The 22,615-nt window shown below is 43.0% G+C and overlaps 1 protein-coding gene across 5 annotated transcripts in view; it reads right to left on the bottom strand.

Moving 5' to 3' along the window:
• The window catches only part of FYCO1 (FYVE and coiled-coil domain autophagy adaptor 1), a 58,435-nt gene that overhangs the window by 27,948 nt on the left and 7,872 nt on the right, over positions 1-22,615 (bottom strand). For all 5 annotated transcript variants that reach the window (XR_008332917.1, XM_053409823.1, XM_053409824.1 and 2 more), the window contains exons 5-11: positions 16,865-16,971; positions 13,125-13,268; positions 12,654-12,747; positions 9,137-11,767; positions 7,899-7,991; positions 6,456-6,574; positions 3,892-4,059 (exon numbers count right to left, since the gene is read on the bottom strand). Coding sequence is in view for 4 of the 5 variants with exons in the window: in XM_053409823.1 (XP_053265798.1) it covers positions 3,892-4,059; positions 6,456-6,574; positions 7,899-7,991; positions 9,137-11,767; positions 12,654-12,747; positions 13,125-13,268; positions 16,865-16,971 (3,356 nt within the window). In the remaining variant the exon portion in view is untranslated. The remainder of the gene's footprint in view (positions 1-3,891; positions 4,060-6,455; positions 6,575-7,898; positions 7,992-9,136; positions 11,768-12,653; positions 12,748-13,124; positions 13,269-16,864; positions 16,972-22,615) is intronic.

Genomic DNA, 22,615 nt, shown 5'->3' with positions numbered 1-22,615 from the left:
GGAACACAGGGCATGTTAGTAACACGTACCGATAACATGTGAAGTAGACTCATAATTATGATCGAGTAATGATTACAAATGTCAAAAAGGTCGAAATCTCCCATCTTTATACCATTTCAGACCTTTGTTAACAACAACAACAACAACAAAAGTGCAACCGCATGCATGTTTACTTGGAATCAAGTCGCACTAGTTTCAATGGGACTTATTTCCAGGAAAGTGGGAATAAATCAGGGAGGGTAAACCTGTAAAGATGAGCAAAAACTACACACATGTATGAAAGGGAGACTTATTAAACATGCATGCTCAAATCTCTTTAGGCCTTCTGTGTTAGATATTGTTTGGGGGGGATGTATTTCTCTGTGGTTTAAAATGTCAAGTGTGACCCACAAACCACAGGACTTAACAAGTGCTGAAGTAATTGCAAAATAGGTGGTGAAGATGTATCATTAAGAAGCAAGGTGTGATGCCACTGCCGAGAGAACATTACATTGCATAGAATCTACCACAGTTGCACAGGAAACAGAAAGAAAGATGGTTCAGTTTGCAAGGAGCCAGTTCTTCTAAATGCAAAGTAACTGAGAACATAAATGAGTAAAGTTTCTCAGATGGGGTGCACTATTGGCCTCACCACAAACCCTGGTGTCATATTCGTGCTGGAGCTGTGTTGAGCTAGTGATACAAGCAAATTGGCCAGCGCAAAGATTTAGGAGCAGGTGGTCTTAGATATGCTCCACCATTAGAATAGGAAACCCACCATTTTTTTTCACGAAACACTAGGGCAGTGGTGGGCCATGGTCCTCAGAAGCTGGACCCCTCCAAACCAGCCCCATCTTTCCTGGAAAATTCAAGCTGCAGCAGTGCTGAATTTAAAAAGGGGTCACTTTTTGATGCAAAGGACAAATCAGGAGTACACTTCAGAGTGTGCTCCTGACCCTTTCCTTTGAAACTGAGTCACCAGATGTCGTGGTGATGCTGGGTGATTGACAGAGGGCGGGCCTCGACCACCTGTCAAAATGGCCTGTGGGTTGTCTGTGGGAGCTTTGGATCCAGCCGTTTGGCTGGATCAGATTTGCGGCTCATGCACTAGGGCTTGGTTCTCCAGCTTGCATTTTCCATGGCCCAGACTGCTGTTTTCTATGGTCACTGCTAGATTTTTTGCAGAGGCTGCAAAGAGCCAGAGGTCTACTGTTCCTGCTAAATTAGTATAGATGTAACACTAGGTATCACTTCACAATACAGTGGTACCTCTACTTACGCGCACCTCTGCTTACGTATACTTCGGGAAACGCACGTGGCAAACCCATAAGTGTTTTTCCAGGTTTCGCCCCATGCGCATGTGCAGAAGCGCTCTACCGCACCGTGCGCATGCACAGAACAGGCACCTTCTATTGCGAAAACCTTGGAATCTGACCAGAGCTCCGGAACAGATACCGTCCACAAGCGGAGGTACCATTGTACATAGATGAGCTACCATTAGTGCAATTTTTTACTCATTTTTTCCCCTTAAATAACAACAAAAAATAGCTTCAGAGAAGCCTTAGTCTTAAGAAGATTCCTTACATATTAAAAAAGGTAAAGGTAAAGGACCCCTGGACGTTTAAGTCCAGTCAAAGGCGACTATGGGGTTGCGGCGCTCATCTCGCTTTCAGGCTGAGGGAGCCGGCGTTTGTCCACAGACAGCTTTCCAGGTCATGTGGCCAGCATGACTAAACCACTTCTAGCACAACAGGACGCCATGATGGAAACCAGAGCGTATGGAAATGCCTTTTACCTTCCTGCTGCAGCGGTACCTATTCATCTACTTGTACTGGCATGCTTTTGAACTGCTAGGTTGGCAGGAGCTGGGACAGAGCAACAGGAGCTCACTCCATTGCGCCGATTCGAACTGCCGACCTTTGGATCGGCAAGCCCAAGAGGCTCAATGGTTTAGACCACAGCTCCACCTGCGTCCCTTTTTCCTTACTTATTAAGGATTGCACAAATGCAATTAACTTGCACTGTTTTTGTGCAGGCATAGAGAAGCTTGAGCAGCCTCAGGACCATGGGGAGTGGAGGGGGACATTTAACTATCCTTCCCTGCGACAACCCCTCTCTGAAGCTGCTGTTCGCATTTCGAGGGGAGCACCCATTGTTGCTAAGGAAAGCTTGCCCTGAAATGCAAATAGCAGTTTTGGAGAGCTGATCTTCACTGGATTTCGCCAGGAAACTGAATAGTAGCTTGCATGAAGGTAGGCAATTTATGTTGATTTCCTGAGTTAGTTTCACCTTTGATATTAATGGCGAAATGACGAAGAAATGAGCACATGTATTCCCCCCTCCACTGGAGTGAATGGGGGCACTGGAAGCGTGGGAGCTTCCATCGCCTGCAGAAGATCACTGGATCAGAGACACTGGTTGATCTAAAACTCCACAGGGCATTGATGTGTATGAGGAGCCCCATGCAAATAATCCACTAGCATTTAAGAAGAGCAGGGTAAGCCCCTGCTGCACAATATTCTACGCTCACACTGGAACCACATGGAGCTTTGGTTTTTAAAATTCTATGTCAAAAAATACTAAATCAAATAAATCTTACATGTGAAAGAGATTTCAAGCAACAGGTGACCACAGGTTGGGACATGAGCGCCACCTTGTGGTTTAAAGGCAAAATTGCTGCTTTCAATGTTTTTTTGCAGTCCCTCCCTCCACTGGAACTCAAGTTTCAATTATGGCAAGCCAAGGAAGGGGAAATCAGGCACTGAACAGCAATAGCCAAGGGGACACACACAGATTCTCTCTGCTAACAGAAAAGCAAATTGCCCGAAGGGTTTTTGGATCCCCTAACTGCTGCCTTCAACCACACAGTGGTGCCAACCCTCAGTGAGGGTGCAACCTGCAATATCTTGATATACTTCCTATCAGCGAATACTTCCTACCAGCGCTGCTGCCACCATGTCTCCTGAGCACCTAGGGCTCAAGTAACAACTCTGGCTTTTCTAAAGGTAGAACAGTATCATATCCATATCTTTAACAGCCTTGGGGCTGCAAGGCATTACTCAGTAACAGTGTTTCCTGCCCTGCCAGGAACTGCTGTGATCCAGCAAGTGGGTCTTCATAGTGAGTTATGGAGAAGGTCTAAAGTTTGAACCACTGCAGGCCCAAGGAGGCAAAGACCGTTTCTAAATAACGTCTTACTTCCTTGGAGCTGTGGGTAAGGGTTTGGAAAGTCTGTCACTTCCAGCATTCCACAAATGACCACAATCATGATTATCCCAATATCCTAAACACCATTTTCTAAGGAGTAAACCCAACAGAAAATGGTGTTTAGGATATTGGGATAATCATGATTGTGGTCATTTGTGGAATGCTGGAAGTGACAGACTTTCTAAGGAGTAAACCCAACAGAAGGGGACGCGGGTGGCCCAAAAGCCTCAGCACCTAGGGCTTGCCGATCGAAAGGTCGGCGGTTCGAATCCCCACGGCGGGGTGCGCTCCCGTCGTTCAGTCCCAGCGCCTGCCAACCTAGCAGTTCGAAAGCAGCCCCAGGTGCAAGTAGATAAATAGGGACCGCTTACAAGCGGGAAGGTAAACGGCGTTTCCGTGTGCGGCTCTGGCTCGCCAGAGCAGCGATGTCACGCTGGCCACGTGACCCGGAAGTGTCTCCGGACAGCGCTGGCCCCCGGCCTCTTGAGTGAGATGGGCGCACAACCCTAGAGTCTGGCAAGACTAGCCCGTACGGGCAGGGGTACCTTTACCTTTACCTTTAAACCCAACAGAGCTACTTCTGATTTTGCTTGTTTAGGCCTACACTATAATTTTTTTCTTTAGTTCTGCTGCAGAACGTGCCAGGGATCAAAAGACAAGATTTTTCCATCCAGTTTAGAAATATTTAACGATAAAGCTACCAACCTGAGAAGTTCAATTAACCGTTCTTCAAGGAACTGCTTTGTTCTTGTTAGGTCATCGAGTTCAGCCAGTAATTTCCTTTCGTTGCTTTCTTGGTCTGCTCTCGTCTTGCTGAGTTTCTCGCAGTAGTCTTGAATTTGCTCATTTGCTTTGTTGACTTCCATTTGAGCCCTTAAATATATATATATCTATAATCTTTAACCATTCCTGACCTCAGTTATACCTCAATTAGTACTATGATTAATGTCTTTCCCACACAGCACAGCTATATCACAACACTGTTTCTGGTTTTCCTTCATTCTCAAGCGCATATAATGAATCATTAGAACTATGGCAGGTTTTCAAAAAAATAATAATGCTAGCCATGGAGCAGAGAGCTTGTTTTTCATCTGGGGAAAAAATGTAATTTTCATATATTAGACTTTTTAGACCTGGAGTCTTATTCTTTGTGCTGCAAATCCCAGCAGTTGCTGTGCTGAGGTCTCCTCAAACCCCAACAGCCAGCTGTTTGTTGGTGCTTATGTAGAGCCCTGCATTGCACTTTGGAGTCCTGACAATCAGCTGATAGGTGGGCCTCAAAGTGCTATGACATCAGGTGTAGGGCAGGTGAGTGTGACTTGACCAAAATGGCCTGGTGGTACCCACTCTGGAAGAATGGCAGATGAAACTGATTGACTGTATGGGATTGGCAGAAATGACTGGCAGAATCCGTGACCAGGGAGAAGAGTCGGCAGAAGAAGATTGGAAAAAATTTAAGGACTACTCACAGAAATATTGTAAAATTAAGGAATGTTGAATGATGCTGGATTGAAATTGAGTGGTTCCTAGCTGTAATGGTATAAAGGAATATGAAGAAATGATTGGATAGAAAATAAGGTGTTATTATCAGCTGTAATGCTTTAAGTTAAGGATTTGCTGAACAAATAATTTGAAATGGAATACAAGAAGGGGAGGTATGAGGAGGTCAGAGAAATATGTTATGGAAAAGTATGTATTATGAACTATATGTCTTTTTAATTTTTTTGTTTGTTTTCTGTTTGTATAAAAAATTGAAAACTTTAATAAATATCTTTTTTTAAAAAAAAATGGCCTGGTGGGCCAAATGGAAATGTCTGGTGGGCCTAATTAGGCCCACGGGTTGGAGGTTGCCACCCATGCTGAAAGATAAATCGGTATTGCCGTACTTTTCTGTGTATTAGACAATGTATAGATGGTATATTACACCAGTGAAATTAGCTAAAATGTATAAGACAAATAATAAATGTTGGAAATGCAAAGAAAAAGAAGGAACATTTTATCATATATGGTGGGAATGTAAAAAAGTAAAGAACTTCTGGGAAGTGATATATAATGAGATGAAAAAGATGTTGAAATATACATGTTTTAAAAAAACCAGAAGCATTTTTACTTGGTATTATAGGTCAGGACATTAACAAGCAAGATGTTGAATTGTTTTTATATGCAACAACTGCGGCAAGAGTATTGTTAGCCCAGAAATGGAAACAAGAAGAAATTCCGACGAAAGATGAATGGCAGACAAAATTAATGGATTATGCAGAATTGGACAAAATGACAGGAAGGATTCGAAACCTGCGGGACCAGAGATTTACAGAAGATTGGAGGAAATATATGAATTATTTGAAGAGCAACTGTAATCAACAAATTACGCTAATAGGACTACAAGAAGTTTTGTAAGGAGAAATATATGAAGTGTTACAAAGTAGAAAAAGAGATATTGGATATGAGTTTGAAATGTAATAGGGAAGGTAAGAAATGCATACTGAGAGATTAGATTGGAAAATTTTCAGACAGGATTGATGGAAGTCAAAAACACTGAATAAGATGTAAAAGGATGTTTAATTACTGTTGAGAATGATATGTTAAAATAACCTTATATATATATATATATAAAGACAAAGTTTTTTTAACTGTAAAAGAAGGATAAAAATTGGGGGTGGGTAGTCTTATACACGGATAGTGATTTTTCTGGTGCTGGCGATTGGTTGCAGGCATGAGTCATAGCTTGTCAGCTGTGATTGGGTGGGAGAATGGAGTCTGCTGCGATTGCTGCTGTGGATTGGCTAGCGCTGCGGCAGTTGGGCGTGCGAATCCTGGCTCCTGGCTGTTGTCAGCTCGCCGGCAGACGCTCTGTTGCTTCTTCTGAACGTCTGGCAGCGTTTATCAGCCGGGTGAGTGTTTTTTGGCAACCCCCCCCCGCAAATACCTCAAAAACTTTGGGCATCCCCCCCCAAAAAGCTCAACAACTCTTGGCCGTCTCCCTCCATTTTCTAAAATTGTAGCCCCCCAAAATAGAGATCGTGTTATACGGGGGGGCGTGTAATACACGGAAAAATACAGTAATATCCTCCCGTACCGATGATGGTGAGGTTGAGGTTAAGCAATAGCAGCTTCCCTAAAGCCCCTGAGTGAGTTCAGGGCAAAAAGATTTAACGGAGAACTTTCTGATTTGTAGCCTAGCCTCTTATTGGTCACTACGTTGCATCAGCTCTCTTTGCAAGATTTAAAACTTTTTATATATAAAAAAACAGGATAAACAAAGTTTTCACCTTTTTAGCTCTTCTTTAAGCTGTGTCACCACCTCATCTCTTTTTTGCTGGCCTGCTTTGTACTCTGTCACCTGATCCATGGCCAGGTCCAATTCCATGCACAGATCTCTTTTCACAGCCTAGGAAGGTGATTTTAAAAAAGGTAAATAACAAAGAGATGTATAGAAGGCTTTTCAGATTCCATTCAAAATCTTTAATAAATTTGCTGAGATCTGCATGGATGTGGTTGCAGGGTATATTCAAAGTGTTAACCTTTTGTTATCACCAAAGCCTTATAGATTTTCTAAGTAACAATTTTCCTGTCTTTTCCCCAAATGGCTAGCAAAAGCTGTATCTAAGTAACCACAGCTCAGAAATCACCAACAGTGGAAGCAGAAATGCTGTGTAATCCAAGGGCTATAGGTAGAATGCAAACTAATGGACACCCCATGACGGAGCAACATGTTTTTCCAAGTTTTATTTTAAAGAATTGTTATGGTTTTATGAACTGATAAAGCAATTTTAAAAATACATTCAACACAATATAAAACGATAAAAACTATAACAATTCTTAAAAACAACAACACACTTGTAAAAACGTTGCTTTTTGCCCTTTTAGCTGCAATCAAGTGTACAAAAAGAGTCAAAACACAATTAAAACACAAACTAAAAACTCAATGGGTTGAGTTTGGAAAGCTAAAATCCAGATGGCTATATTCGTGCTGCAGTCTGATTTTCCAGTCTGATTTTCCAGTGTTTGGGCACCTGTTTCAACCAGAGGGCAAAAGGAAATCAGCTGGACCCTGGGGTGATGGCAGGGTGATAAATAACAACAACAACTATTATTATTATTATTATTATTATTATTATTATTATTATTATTATTATTTATATCCCGCCCTCCCCAGCCGAAGCCGGGCTCAGGGCGGCTAACAACAATAAAATAAGACAACATTTTAAAATCATTTCATAAAAAAAATAATACTTCAAATCAAATTGATGGCAACCATTGGGTAGAGTTCTGTGAGGATTGCCAAAGGAGGGAGACAGGCTGTGCCCTGGCCAAAGGCTTGGCGGAACAGCTCTGTCTTGCAGGCCCTGTGGAAAGATGTCAAGTCCCGCAGGGCCCTAGTCTCTTGTGGCAGAGCGTTCCACCAGATCAGAGCCTGGTGATGTTACAGGGTGATCTATATGCATAAGGGAGATGATATGCCAAGTTTTATGCAGCTTGAAAACAGGGTTCAAGGGCATATTATTTGTTTTTAAAAAATATGTATGCAAGCACAGAACATGCTGGCTTGCATCTCTGTATCTTGGCCGTAGTTTCACCCTACCCACTTTTGCTGTATTCAGGTTCCTGTCTGTTAAGTGTCAGTGCATATTCACCATTGAAGCACACTGTCAGCCTTAGAGAGAGAGAGTTGTTTCAGTGAGTTTCTTATTTCAATCAGATCACGGACCAACCTGCAGTTCTTTGAGTGCTTCCTTTGCGACATGTGCTTCCTGGCTTTGCTCTTCAACTTCCCGCTTTAATTTTTCGCAGTCTTCACTGAGAGCCTGGCAGGACCCATAAAACACACATCGGCGTTGATTATTATTATTTTTAAAGAGAAGTTATCCGTTTGTCAAAACAAAGAGTTACATGGTTCCTCCTCTCCTTAAAGCCACATGCTTTAATAAATCTGAGGTTAACGATCACACTTTTTAAGTATTCAAAAGAATGTGTGTGTGTGTGTGTGTGTGTGTTTTAGAGGGGGTGTCAAACTGAGCTTCTAAGGATGCTCTGCTGAATATGCTTTGATACCCAGGTCGCGATCAGGAACGCTGAGAAGACAAGGGTTGATAATGGGGGAGGCGTTTAGACAGATTCTGCCAAAACATGCTGTGAAGTCCTTTCCAGGCCTTCATGCTAAATGTGCAGACACCAGGGGTGGAGGTGGTGGGGCCAATATGCAGGGATACCTGGTGAGAGAAGCATTTCCCCTCCCCACTATTCTACATACCTCAGGCCCAGTCGCTGTGCCAGCTTGGATCTGGCACAGGGATTGGGCCCAATCTGCCTACCACCCCAAATTGAACTGCTGTGAGTGGCCAGGCTACAGATGCAGCAGTAGCTCTGCCATTCCACAGTGCCTGGGCGGCGGCGGCGACAAATTTGGATTGCAAGTTTTCAATGCTTTTAATTCTTCATTTGAGGAGGATTCTCATAACCACGACACTATAATACAACCATTAAAGGTAAAGGGACCCCTGACCATTAGGTCCAGTCATGGCTGACTCTGGGGTTGCGGCGCTCATCTCGCTTTATTGGCCGAGGGAGCCGGCGTACAGCTTCCGGGTCATGTGGCCAGCATGACTAAGCTGCTTCTGGCGAACCAGAGCAGCGCACAGAAACGCTGTTTACCTTCCCGTCGGAGTGGTACCTATTTATCTACTTGCACTTTGACGTACTTTCAAACTGCTAGGTGGGCAGGAGCAGGGACTGAGCAACAGGAGCTCACCCTGTCATGGGGATTTGAACCGCCGACCTTCTGATCAGCAAGTCCGAGGCTCTGTGGTTTAACCTACAGCGCCACCTGCATCCCAATACAACCATTACACAGGTCTAATCAGAAGTGCTTCTGAAATCAACAGGATGCATTCTCAGGAAAGTGTGTGCAGGGTCTTATTTTAGCAACGAGGACTTGTTTACGTTAATTTACCTTAAGTTTTGTTTGGTGGTTTATGATTTCTGTGCTCAGTTGAAACTTGACTGCAGACAGCTCCTCTTTGCTGGTCTCTTGCAGCTTCTGGTGATGCTTCTCTGCCATCTCCAGCTGAGTTTGCAGGCTAGGGAGAGCTGCGTTGCAAACCCTAGACTCTTCCAGTTTGCTTTCCAATTCCTGTTTCTCCTGAGTGAGTCTTGAGAGATCAAGCTGAAGCTCCTCACGTTCTCTGGTGGCTTTATCCTTGGCAGTTCTGAGTTCCTCCATGAGCTGGGACAGTTTCTCTTCTGCCTCTGCCTTTTCAGATGTCAGACTGCAGATCTGAATGCCAAGCTCAGCCATGTCTGTGTTGGTCCTGTGGAGGAGGTCTTTGATCTCCACGTTTTCTGCATTAACTGCTTCCAAATACTGCTTGGCCTTGGACAGCTCCTCTGTGAGGCTCAGCATGTTCTCCTCCAGCTCCACCTTCTGCTGGGCTTCCTGGTCCCTCTTCTTTTGCAGCACTTCCTCTCGTTGGCGACACTGAAGCATTTCCTTCACGTGCTTTCTGTTGAGGACTTCGCCTTGCTCTTTCAGTTGCTGGGCCAGGGTCTTTTGCTCGCTCAGAACAGCCCTTCCAACATCCAACTCTTCCTGCAGCTTCTGCTGCTCTGCTGCTGCCTGTCGAAGCTTGGCTTGAAGGTCCACCATTTCCTCCTGAAGTCTCAACACCTCTGCCTGGTTGAGACGCAACTGTTCCTCCGAAAGGGCCAGTCTTGAAGCCAGTTCTTTGGCTTCTCTCTCCTGACAAGATGCCTGTTCCAACTGGGCATTCTCCACAGAAGCCTTCTCAGAAACAAGGGACTCAATCACCTTTGTCTGATGGAGGCAGGTTTTTTCTGCTTTTGCCTTTTCTGCCTCCAGGGCTTCCATCTTTTCCCTGCACCTCTCCGACTGTCCTTGTAGCTCCTTGCACTGGCTCTCCAAGTCTTGTAATGCTTCCTCTTTCTCTTTGAGCTGCAACTTCAGAGATCCTTCATATTCCCTTGAGGAGGACAGGCTCTTTTCCACCTGCAGGCCATGCTCTTTGGTGTTCTGGAGCTCTGTCTGCAGCACAGCTAAGGATTCTTTAGCAGCTTCTTCACTTTTTTTCAGTTCTTGGTAATCAGCCTGCAGGGCACCCAGCTTTTCTCCCAGAACTTGGTTTTGCCTTGTGGCATTCTGCAGGTTTTCATCCAGCAGCTTGTTCTGTCCCCGGAGTTTCTTCTCCTTTTCATCCACGGACACCACAGAATCTTCAATCTGGCTTTGGAGCTGTTTCTCGGAGGCTCTCAGTCTGGCAACCTCAGCCTCCAGAGAAGATTGAGAAGCATCCAACTCTCTTTGCTTCGCTTCTAGCTTCTGATTGGTTTGCTGCAGCTTTGCATTCTGAGACTTGAGCTTCTCGTTTCCTTCAGAGATCATTCTCAGTGAGGAGCTTTGTTCTGTGGCCTGTTCCTCCATTCTTTCTATTGTTTCTCTGAGATGCTCTCTTTCAGAAATAAGTTCTCTCTTTTGCTCTTCTAAGCTCTTCACTGTTTGACTTAGTTTTGAAAGCTGAATTTCCCTAAGCCCAAGTTGCTCCATCGTGTTCTTTACTTTTTCTTCCATTGTTGTTTTTGTAAGAGTGACCAAACCCTCAAGTTTTGTCTTCTCTTTCTTTTCCTCTTCAAGGCTTTTTTCCAAGGATTTTATGGAATCCAACAAACCTTTCAACTGGAGTTGAAGATCAGCCACCTCATTGCCCTTTGCTGTTAATGCCTTCTGAAGGTCTGCCATTTTAGTTGCCATAGTTTCCAGATCACCACAAAGTTTTTCAGATTCTTCCTTGCAGTTGACAGTGAGGTTTGTCAGTTTCGATTCAAACTCTTTCTGTGCCTCCTCCTTTAACTGGAGTTGCTCTTCTGCGATCTTAAGCAGAGAAAGGTGTTTATTATTTAACTCCTCAGCATTGGCCTTTGCCTCTTCCGCTTCATTAAGCTTCTTCAGCAAATCCTCAATCTTCAGTGCAGACTCAAACTGACTGGTGGCTTGTTGTGCCTTTTCATTCATTAGAGCATTGGCTTTGGCAACAAGCTCTTCATTCTTCTGCTCTCCTGACTGCAATTTGGCCAGAAGCTCACTGATGTGGACATCCTTCGTGGACACCAAAGCCCTTGCAGCTTCCAGCTCTTGGTTCGAGAGAAGAAGCTTTGAGTCAGAATCCTTTTTCCCAGACTCCAGTTCCTCCAGCCTTGCACAGTATTCTTTTTGCTTCTCAACTGCATTCAGTTCTAATGTCTGCAGGCACTTCTGCAGGTCCTGAATGGTGTCCTGAGTGCAGTGGGAGATCTCACGCTGTTTCTCCACCTCCCCCAGCATTTTCGTTAGCCTGGAGTTCTCCTCGCTGATATTCCTGCTCTTCTCTCTTTCTGTTTGCGCTTGCTGCTTCTCAAAGCTGATGGCCGCCTGGAGCTCCTGGTTTTCCTTTTCTAGATGCTGGATCCGATCCTGCAGTTCTTTCTGCCGCAGTTCTGCCTGGTCCAGCTCCACGTGTAGCTCATCAAGGCCCTCAAGAGGCTCAGCAGTTAAAAAGCTATTCCCATTGGGGCTGGAGGGAATCTCTTGGGTCTAAGAAAATCAGAAGAAAAATGGTTTTAGTTAGAAGAAGAGATGCCTCTTTGGTACATATAGTATATTCAGCATTTGGAATCCACCTCAGATTAGTATGAAGAAGCCTCTGGCTGGGAAATCATCACAATATACAATTAAACCAAAACAGTAGCGCTATTATTTGCATCAAGTTACAATGGCATGCAGCTAAATGAGGAACACAGAGTGAGTTCCTCTCAGGTTACCAATTAGAAAAATAACATCAAGTGGATTCTACCGTAATTTCCCCTTCATATGTTCAGTCTAATGGTAAGGGGTCATTACACATAAGGAAGACTAACAGTAGCACTATTGCTCATCTTATAAGGAAATGTTGCTGTGGCGTTTGCCTCCTAGGTGGGTCATAAGGAAAGGGTTAAATGAGTGTGATGTGATTGGGGAGAGAGAAACTGATAGGAGGAGTTAGAGTTAGAGTCGGTGTTGTGTGGAAGTTAGTTGAGAGTTGGGGAGTTGGAGAAGGAAGAGGGAGGATAAGTCTGTGGGTTAGTCGAGTTGTGTTGTGTTGTGTGGGAGTGAGAGGAATTGTTAGGTGGAGTCAGATAGTTAGTTGGGATAATCAGTTTGAAGTTGTTAGGGATGTATAGGACATTAAAGGAACTAAGATTTAAGTAACTGACAAGAAAAAATAACTGAAACCATAAACTTGTTCATGCCTATAAAAATAAACTTGATTATTTGTTAATGTTAACAACTGTCTGGACTCCGTGTGTACCCAAGAGAAATGGGTTGGTGGCAGCGAAGAGGCAATCACAGTGGTGGCACAGGGATCAATAGACCATCAAACGTCCGGGGACCCTGTGTGATCGCCACAGTTGCACATGTAGTCATTTGTCAATATAATTACCTGCAAATAGCTGCTCACCAAACTACTCATGCTTGAAGTGCGGCTTGGAGGCCTCCACTGGTAAGCTGAGGAGCCAAATGAAGGCAATGTTCTCCTGCAAATGGAAGAGGGTTTTAATTATTTTAGAAAGTAAGAAACCACCACCGCCACCATGCACATATTTTGAACAGCTTCCTCTCTGAAATTATCTGCTAAAAGCACATCCCTCCATTTGCTCTGGCTTGGCATTATCACCCCCAGTTACAATGTGAGGTGCTGCTTTCTGCCTAGCAGCACTATACATGGACCTTCTTCCCCTCTGTTCCAACAAAACAAGAAAACTTCCTAGACTACACCATCAAAGCATCAAATTTGTACATACAATAATGGAACAGAGAGGGGCTGCCTCGCTTCCCTGTTCTGATGGCAGTCCCCTGACAAAAGCATACAAATTATAGAAATGTTTCCACCTTAGCAGCTGGTTTGTATTACCTGGCAAACGAGGGCCATGCCGAGTCTAAGTCATAGCCTCTAGACACCAGATCAAACTGAACCTCTGTGAGTTCGTAGAGGTGACCGACAATATCAGAGCTCATTTTTGAATTCAGGAAGGGACTTCTTGCATAGTACCAGTCACTAAAGAAACAAGGATTGCAGTAAGTAAGCAAAAGCTCCTATCGATAATCGTCAACAAGTTGCAAGAGAATATCAGGACTACTGCATTGTTGATTATGTATTTCCCCAAAATGCTGCATGGTTCCATTTTCATCACAGCTGTTCTACCACAAATGAAAGAGCTGCTCCACAGGGAATCCTTGCATGAGTACACAGCATACAATTCTACAAAACGAGTTGAAATGAAGTCCCAGTGAAAAGGATGGAGGAGACTTCAGGTGAAATCCTAACTTCTCCCTCCACTCTGTGGAACAGAGGGGCCACGACTGCATCTGTAACCCTTGCATTCATGGCAGAAGGGGCAGGAGCAGTATGATTGGTCCTGGATCGCACAACAGCAGTGAGACTGCCTCAGGACCAGCAGATCCTGGCCTGGCTTAACCCCACCCCATCCTTGGAATGTTGTGTTTGGGGGTTTTCTATTGGCTCCCACTGACAAGGATCCCACCAGCGAGTCACCCTCCTGCGCACCTGGAAGCTGGCTGGAGATCAACCAAGCCAGGACCCATCACAGGCTTAATGGAAGACATTTAGACTGTATGCAGCACACTTGCTTGCACGCCCCACATATTTCACACATTCTGTTTACTTCATTCCCCTGGCTGACATTTAGGGTACGCAGAGACAGTCTTTCCCCCTTGCATCCCGCAACAATATTTGAGAGATATCAATATTCTTTTCAGGATTGACATCTTTAGTTACTAGGGGCTATAAAAATGTAACCGCAACAGATGTTTTGAAGGACATTTCACCGTTGCAAAGGAGCAGTGAATGTGTCCAAGATCAGCTCTTTAAAACTAGATGCAAATTTTACTCCCCCCACCCATTAGGAAATACCTCCCCAACGACACGCTCACACCAATAAAGATGCCCCAATCTGTGCGATACGAAAACAACTAACAACTCTCAGTCAATTAACTGGCTAGTTAGAGTCATCAATTTAAACTGGGAAGCACGTTAAAAAACAAACAAACAAACAAATTGTTAAATGGTCTTAATGTCACTAATAAGATGGTGCCCACTTGCTGCAATACATCACCAAAAAAGGAACACCCCTTTTAGCCCTGAGTTCTCCCTGGAAGGACAGATCCTGAAGCTGAGGCTCCAATACTTTGGCCACCTCATGAGAAGAGAAGACTCCCTGGAAAAGACCCTGATGTTGGAAAAGATGGAGGGCACAAGGAGAAGGGGACGACAGAGGACGAGATGGTTGGACAGTGTTCTCGAAGCTACCAGCATGAGTTTGACCAAACTGCGGGAGGCAGTGGAAGACAGGAGTGCCTGGTGTGCTCTGGTCCATGGGGTCACGAAGAGTTGGACACGACTAAATGACTAAACAACATTGTTCTGTATGCAAATTAAATAAATTAATCAGTTGAGTGAAGCTCAGATTTTTTTAAAGCAGGAGACAGTTCTAAAATGGATTGCGTCATGAGGTTTGTTTACTTTTGCAAGTTGTGATGATGGCCAGCAACTTAAATAGCTCTAAAGGGTTGGGGGGTAGACAAATTCATGAAGGTCTAAGCTATCAATGCCTATTTGTCATGACGGCTGTACACTCCCTCTAGCATCAGAGGCCACTGGGGGACACAGAACCCTGGACTAGATAGGGGGTCAGATCCAGAAGGGCTTGTGTTATGTTAGAGACAATTTCATCTAGTTCACGATGACTTCCTCATGCACCTGACGTAATAGGTGTTGGCCTCTGTGGTGTTTGCCCTCCTAGGTGTGTGACATCATGATGGGTTCATAAGCAAAGGGTTAACTAATTGTAATATGACTAACCAATGGGAACCCAAGGGGAGGAGTTAGCGTTAAGAGTTAGGGTGGTTGAGAAGACAGTCTGGAGTTAGAAGAGACAGAGAGGTTAAGTCTGTGGGTTGGCTAGTCTGATGTGAGAGAGTGAGAGAATTTGATAAGAGAAGTCAGTCAAACAGTTGAGATAATCAGTCAGTCAAATCAGCGATGATTAAATGGGCGCAGGACATAGGTCATAACATTATGTTTGCTGACTGGGAGCAGTTGTGGACCACCGGTATGAAGTTTACGGCATGTAATGCCTTAAAGGAGAATATTATGAAAATGATTTACAGGTGGTACATGACCCCAGTCAAGCTTGCAAAAATTTATCACCTGCCTGATAATAAGTGCTGGAAATGTAAAGAAGCTGAGGGAACATTCTTTCATCTTTGGTGGACGTGCCCAAAGGTTAAGGCTTACTGGCAAATGATATATAATGAACTGAAGAAGGTATTGAAATTTACCTTTCCTAAGAAACCAGAGGCCTTCCTTTTGGGCATAGTCGGCCAACTGGTGCCAAAGAAAGATAGAACATTTTTTATGTACGCAACAACAGCAGCAAGAATACTTCTTGCCAAGTATTGGAAGACACAAGATCTACCCACCGTGGAAGAGTGGCAGATGCAAGTGATCGACTATATGGAGATGGCAGAAATGACCGGCAGAATCCGTGACCAGGGAGAAGAATTGATGGAAGAGGATTGGAAAAAGTTTAAGGACTATCTACAAAAATATTGTAAAATGTTTGAGTGTTAAAATGATGTGGGACATGGCATTCGGGACATAGTTAAAAGAGTTATGAAAAGAAGAATTTTAATAAGGAAGGGGTATGACTAGAATAATATTATGTCAAAGTATATGAGGTGGAGTAAAGGATCAAGATAAGGGAAATTAGAGACATAATAAGTGGAAATACATAATTATAAACGAGGTTGGAAATGGGTTAGAATTTGCTGAATCTGACGGAGTAAAGAGGAATACAAAAAAGGGAGATGTGAGGAGGTCAGGAAAGAGGGATATGGAACTTTGAAATTTGAAAGTGGAATTTTCTTTCTTTTTCTTGTTATTTTTTGTCTGTTGATTTGTTTTTGTTTTGGTATATGTGATGTACGTTTTGTAAAATTTTAATAAACATCTTTAAAAAAAAATAAATCAGTCAGAAGGTATTAGGAAGGTATAGGCCGGTAAAGAAACTAAAGTTAAGATACTGACAGAAATAATATCTGAGAAACCATAAACTTGTTAATGTTTATAAAATAAACTTGTTTGTTTGGTTCACTTTTAACAACTGTCTGGACTCAGTGTTTTACCAGAGAGTAACTAGTTGATGGCAGCGGGGAAGCGAGCACAGTGGTGGCACAGGGATCAATAGACCGTTAAATGTCCGGGGACCCTGTGTGATCACCACAGCCGCCAAAGTTTGTAGCATTTTAAAAAGACTTTATATCCTTTTCTAAAGCAGGCATTTAGAGGAATAAGTCATTCTCACATCTGTAATCACTGCTACAATAAAACGGATAACCAAATGATTTTCTCAAAAGTCCCTGGCCACTGGCCAATTAAAACCACACACTTGGTGGTTCCTGTTAATGGTTCACCACTTCCCATCCCCACCGTTGCAATTCCCTTTTCCTCTTTTCACCTTCTCGGTTTTCTTAGCAGAATGCAAAGCTACTAACAGAGACAGTTGTTATAAAACCGCTGTACCATTTGGTAGACATCCTATAAATGTTGAACAAAACAACAGCAACATTTACCTTGTTACTTTGGTATTCATAAAACACTGCTGCAAAGTGTCTGCAAGCCTTTGGTGTACTAAGGAGTAACGGAGAAATGCCCTGCCCTTACCAAGGGATGTTCTCAGCTGGGGGTGGAAAAGACAATCACACAAAAAAGTGATTATTAGGACATAATGATTAGTAATAAAAATAAAAATAAAATTTCATTTGTACCCCACCCTCCCCGGCAGGAGCCCAGCTCAGAGCAGCTAACATCATATACATAATACAATATGCATAAAAACAAGCAATCAATCAATTAAAAATGCATCCCAAAATTAATTCAAATAAATTAAAGTTAAAGTTAAAACTGGACAAATGACAATCCTCAGGTTAAAATTGCAAGTGGTTAATATTCGCCAGGACCAACTGTTTCCACTGATATTATAAGGACCTGTGAGTGGGCTGGGAAACCTCCTTTGCACTTGTTCTTCTACAAAGAGAAAATGAGTCAGACTGAACCCTGACCAAAGGCCTGGTGGAACAGCTCCGTCTTGCAGGCCCTGCAGAAGGATGTCAAAACTTGCAGGGCCCTGGTCTCTTGTGAGAGAGCGTTACACCAGGCCGGGGCCACATTCTACCCAGCAAGTGTTTAGCATTAAAAACCAGAAGTCAGCAAAGTAATCTCTAGTCTTACATTGATAGGGCTGGAGTTGTTAGACAATCACGAACCTTACACTAGGTCCTTCTTTTTTTTGCAAGCAAGTGGGGAGATTGCCACATCAACATTGTCAAAACCTAACTGAGAAGAGAAAGCACTGGGGTCTCAAATGAAAATTCAGCCTTCCCAGAATATTGAAAATGTTCTCTCTCACCTCCCCCTGCAACTTCATTCTTGGAGAAGATGGATGAAAATGTTATCTGTAGAAATCATAGTACTTTCACACTTCACCATTCTCCACATGGATCATATCTAAACACCTCTGCATTTTACTCAAGAAGGTCAGGGGATACATTAGTCATATCCCACACCAATCTCCATGCAGTTCTCCCTTTGCCATTGAAGTGGGAGATTCTAGTGAAGCTGGGGGTGGTTTTCAGGAGCTATTGGGCCAGATTCAACTAAACAGCCATGGGAGCAGGATCCAGCACAAAGAGTCCAACTAGTGCAGCGGGAGCCACCACAGAAAAGGCCCATTCTTGTGTTGTGGCCCTTTGGACATCTCACGGAGGAGGCAAACAGTGAAGGGCCTCAGATGAATATCACAGAATTTGGGTTGGTTCATATTGGAAGAGGCGGTCCTTGAAGTATTGTAAACATGCATTTTACAAATTTTGCTGCATTAAATGTGCATCCTGTAGTTGACCTCCTTCATAATGTTTTATTATGAAATCTTAAGATAAAATTTTAGTTTCCTGTTAATTATGTGGCTCTGAATGTATATTTTATATTTGACTTTCCTCAGTAGTGTTCTATTCTGGATTGTTTTATTTGATGTTTGAATGTGTTGTAAACCACTTTGAGATTTTTTCCTTAAAATTATAAAGTAGCATAGAAATGGAATTAATAATAATAACAACAGATTCTTCTAAATATTATGCTCCTCTAGCTCATTATGTTTAACCCTTCTCAACTTGGTTTCACCATGATATTCATCTATTGGACATTGCAACTCCTGTTTGTATACATGAAATCAAAGATTTACTAGCAGACTTAGCAAACATATCTCAAACCCCTTTAGAAGCATCCTCTTAACTAATCTAATCTATCATTTTACAGCAAGCAGCTGTGGGTGACTCTCCATAGACTTGCCACTTATTCTTGCTATCCTTCTCAAATGGCAAAGATGGAGGAACTTTTAGGCTGAAACAAAAGAGTAGCCTAGCTCTGGTAGGCTTCAGGCCTGAAGAACAGAATAGAAATCTACTAACTAATATGGGATGGGTGTATAATGCCACCTCCAGGCCTAAGCACTGAGTTTGGGAAAAATCTTGCCTAAATGAAGGTGGGAAGCTGTCAATAAGAATATGGAGAAAGTAAAGCACTGCAGGAGACTGAATGGTTCAAGACAGATAATTCTCCTTCAATACAGAAAAAAGAAAGAGTAGGCAAATTCATGAAAGCTCGCTTTATCAAGGGCAGCCACTGCCAACCTTGTGCCCTCCAGATGTTTTGGACAGCACAATCCTGGAATAGATTATTAATCTTTTGTTCTTCATTTAAACTATAACATCACTATCCCTTGAACTACAATTTGGGGGTCCTCCTCTGTTCCCTTGGCCAATAAAGCGAGATGAGCGCCGCAACCCCAGAGTCAGCCACGACTGGACCTAATCTTCAGGGGTCCCTTTACCTTTACCTATCCAGATGAAGTTATCCTCCCCCTAGTTGTTTTCAGCTCAAAGAAGAATATAAGGCATTGCTGTTTTGCTCAAAACTGTCACAGCTAACTTTACTCGGAGTCACTGCTTCTAAATGCTTATCTCAAGAATGCTTCAAGAACCTTTTGGCAGCTGGTTTCAGAAGCTCTGTGCTCTTGATCTCAAGCCCCAAACCGTGATATTTTAGAACAGGTCTGGGAGGAACATTTTATTTATACACATCATTATGGCCCCAGATGGACTTGCATCTGATGCTGTATTTGTAGGCATACCAAAGTGGAACCTTGTTACTATAAAGTTATTTCTATAAGCAAATAAGCTTACGGCTGGGAAGGCTCTAGGGATATATTGTAGCCCTGTTGAGCTTATTAAACTAAATCACCATTATTGGCTGCCCTTTTTGCTACAAACAAAGCTCTGGGATGATTTCTTCTAGTTAGGAGAATGCAACAATAGTACCCATCTTCAGAAATGGCCAGGTCAATGATCCAGGAAACTTTACATCCATTATCTTGTTATCTATTATGGGGACACCATATACTAGGTACGATGAACTCAATTTTTTTTTTAGTTCAAGAATCTACTCGCTGACTCTCAAGTTGCATTTAGAAAGAACAGCTCGATTCAATATAATCAATATAATTTTTACTGTCTTTATGGATCAAAAGGCAGCTTCCGAGTTCCATCTCCAGGGTTAAGCTATGGCAGAACCTGGATGACATTCCTGCTGATGATAAAAGACTTTTCTATCTCATGAAGGTTTGCATAGTAAGTCTTTTACAGATTAGATGTGGCAATCACGGACAGCTCACCCAGGATTTCCTCGTGTCAAAGGGAGTTAAGCAAGGCTTCTTAATCTGTTCTTAAATGAACTTGAAAATGTCTTAAATGACCAAAACCAAGCAATAGGAAAGCTTGTACAGTGGTACCTCGGGGTTAAGTACATAATTCGTTCCAGAAGTCCGTACTTAACCTGAAACTGTTCTTAACCTGAAGCACCACTTTAGCTAATGGAGCACGATTTCTGTTCTCATCCTGAAGCAAAGTTCTTAACCTGAAGCACTATTTCTGGGTTAGCAGAGTCTGTAAACTGAAGCGTATGTAACCTGAAGCGTATGTAACCCGAGGTACCACTGTATTCTACTTTATACCAATGATGCTGTTATTCTTTCCGCTCCAGACCTGCGATAAGGCAGCTATTGTCTTAAGTTTTCATCTTATTGCAAGCTCAATTGTCCAAAGATCAGCTAGACAATAAAATATTTTAGTATTTTAAAAGAAGTTTTTGCAGTGTAGTTGGGTGTTAAACGACTAAATTATAGAATAGATTAAAATTTCCACTATTTGGGGGTGGTATTCTTGGGCTACACATAACGCCCTTGCTTCTTAGGAAGCTTCAGTCAGTCATTCTACTACATTGTTTCTTTTACACCAAAGGGGGTCAGTATATTCCTGAAGCTATTCATTGTCAGTGCTCATATAGCAGCTGCGTAAGGAGCTGAGAAGGGAGTGTCATCAAATTGAAAATGCAACCAAGCTATTTTTTCATGTGTTTCTTTACATATACCTAGTTATATTATTAGAAGCAGGGCGGTGCCCTTTTGAGAGCTTGGTGAGCAGTCTTAAAGCTTTGGCTTAAGATCTTTAAGATGGTAGCAGGGCTGCCTAAGTATTTACCTGAGGAGAGCCACTGTAGACAATGTCTGTTGCCTCAAAAAGCTTGTTGCACTGAACTGCGACACCCTAGTCCCTTCTTCAAACTGGATTTGATTCTGCAATAGCCCCAGTGAATAAAAGCCTCCGGGATGTTTCCTTACAACGCCTTTTGGCTCACTCATGCGCAACCTGCTTCCCTTGCGCCTTGGATATTTCTTATGCCAGTAGCGGAGCATAATATAATGGTGCATGTGCCACAGCCTCTCTCTGCCACAGGTCGGGCTTGACCTAGGAGTGGAGCTGCAGCTGGCAGCACTAGGCCGCCATGCAAGGAAACTGTCTCTGCAGCTCCCTCATGCACCTGAGCCAGGCTCTGATGATGGAGCCTGTTGTGGAAGCGTCTGATCGCACACCCTCAAAAAAATAAAATAAAAGCGCCTGGAGCCATGCCCTCCCACAGCTCTCCATGCTACACCACTGTCTTATGATGCTCCTTTTCAATTAGCTGCTTACTTTAAGGCTCTGTATGTAGCCATTGGCCTTTTACTCTGACCAGATTCAAAGTGTTGCCACCTCAAATGCTTTGCAGTAGATTTGCTGGTGCTCCCCTTTCCTAAGACAGATGGAATCTGTGTAATGTTTATTTATGTTGTATAATTTCTATGCTAGAGCTTGTCAGCAAATGTCTGGCTCGGCTCGCCAAACGACGAGGAAGGTCATCTTAATTTTATGCTGAATATCTGCTGGGAGGGAAAATCTCATGGGCGTCATTGATAGGGACCAAATTTATATTGGTGGCAATAAGAATAAGGGGACAATTGAGCACCTGAAACTGAAACAATGATTTCCAGGGCCTTACCTGAAGTAATTTGTTAATTTGCACATAATTGAGCTGTTACACTGTTGGGGCAAGGACTCCTCCTATGGTATTTTGTAAAGCACCAAGCACACAGATAGCACTATAAAAACATGTTGACTGTCAGTTGCACCCCTACATTTTTGCAGACCCTGAAGCTTCTCTAGAACCAATTACCCTTTATTCTTTGGAGATGTTAATATTTGAACCAAGGACTACAGTGAACACTTCTAAAGAAATGCTCTTTAGTTTGTGTTAATTCTGTTTGAAAAGGCGGGAAAATTCCAACCATTATGATTGACTTAAGGAAGCTTGTTATGAGTCGGGGGTGAGGAACCACAAACCCTGGCACCTGATGCAAGTTCGGCGCAGGTAGGAGTACAATAGCAGGATCCAGTCCATAAAAATATATGAGGAAGAAAGACATACAACCCATTGTGTTTCTGTAGCTTGCAAGAAGTGAGCAACAAGGGCTGGCTGCCACGTGATCATCTGCTAATTAGAGCGCTTCTTAACATCTTTGGGCATGCTCACAAGGACAAATGTGGGAGGGGGAGATACCACGGTCAGGACTGATCACATGAGGAAAATGAATCTATCATGTGACTTGACCCTTCCTGGCCTGCAGTCTGAATGAAGGTAAGAAATCTAAAGGGGAGAGGGGTGAAGATACATTTGTAGCACACTATCAAAACGTAGACCATATCTACATTTAAATATATATGTCAATATAAGTCTTTGTCTTTTTCCCTACTCAAAAGTAGTCAGCCCATATGATTTTATTAACAGCTATGAAAGATGTATTGGGAAGATTCGAAACCAGGAAGATCAAGTATTTTCGAAAGACTGGAGTAAATCTGTAAATTATTTAAAAGACCACTGTAAACAGTTAAAAT

The sequence above is a fragment of the Podarcis raffonei genome, chromosome 12 (genome assembly GCF_027172205.1).
Source record: "Podarcis raffonei isolate rPodRaf1 chromosome 12, rPodRaf1.pri, whole genome shotgun sequence".
Classification (NCBI taxonomy): domain Eukaryota; kingdom Metazoa; phylum Chordata; class Lepidosauria; order Squamata; family Lacertidae; genus Podarcis; species Podarcis raffonei.
This window is presented reverse-complemented; position numbering and strand designations above follow the sequence as displayed.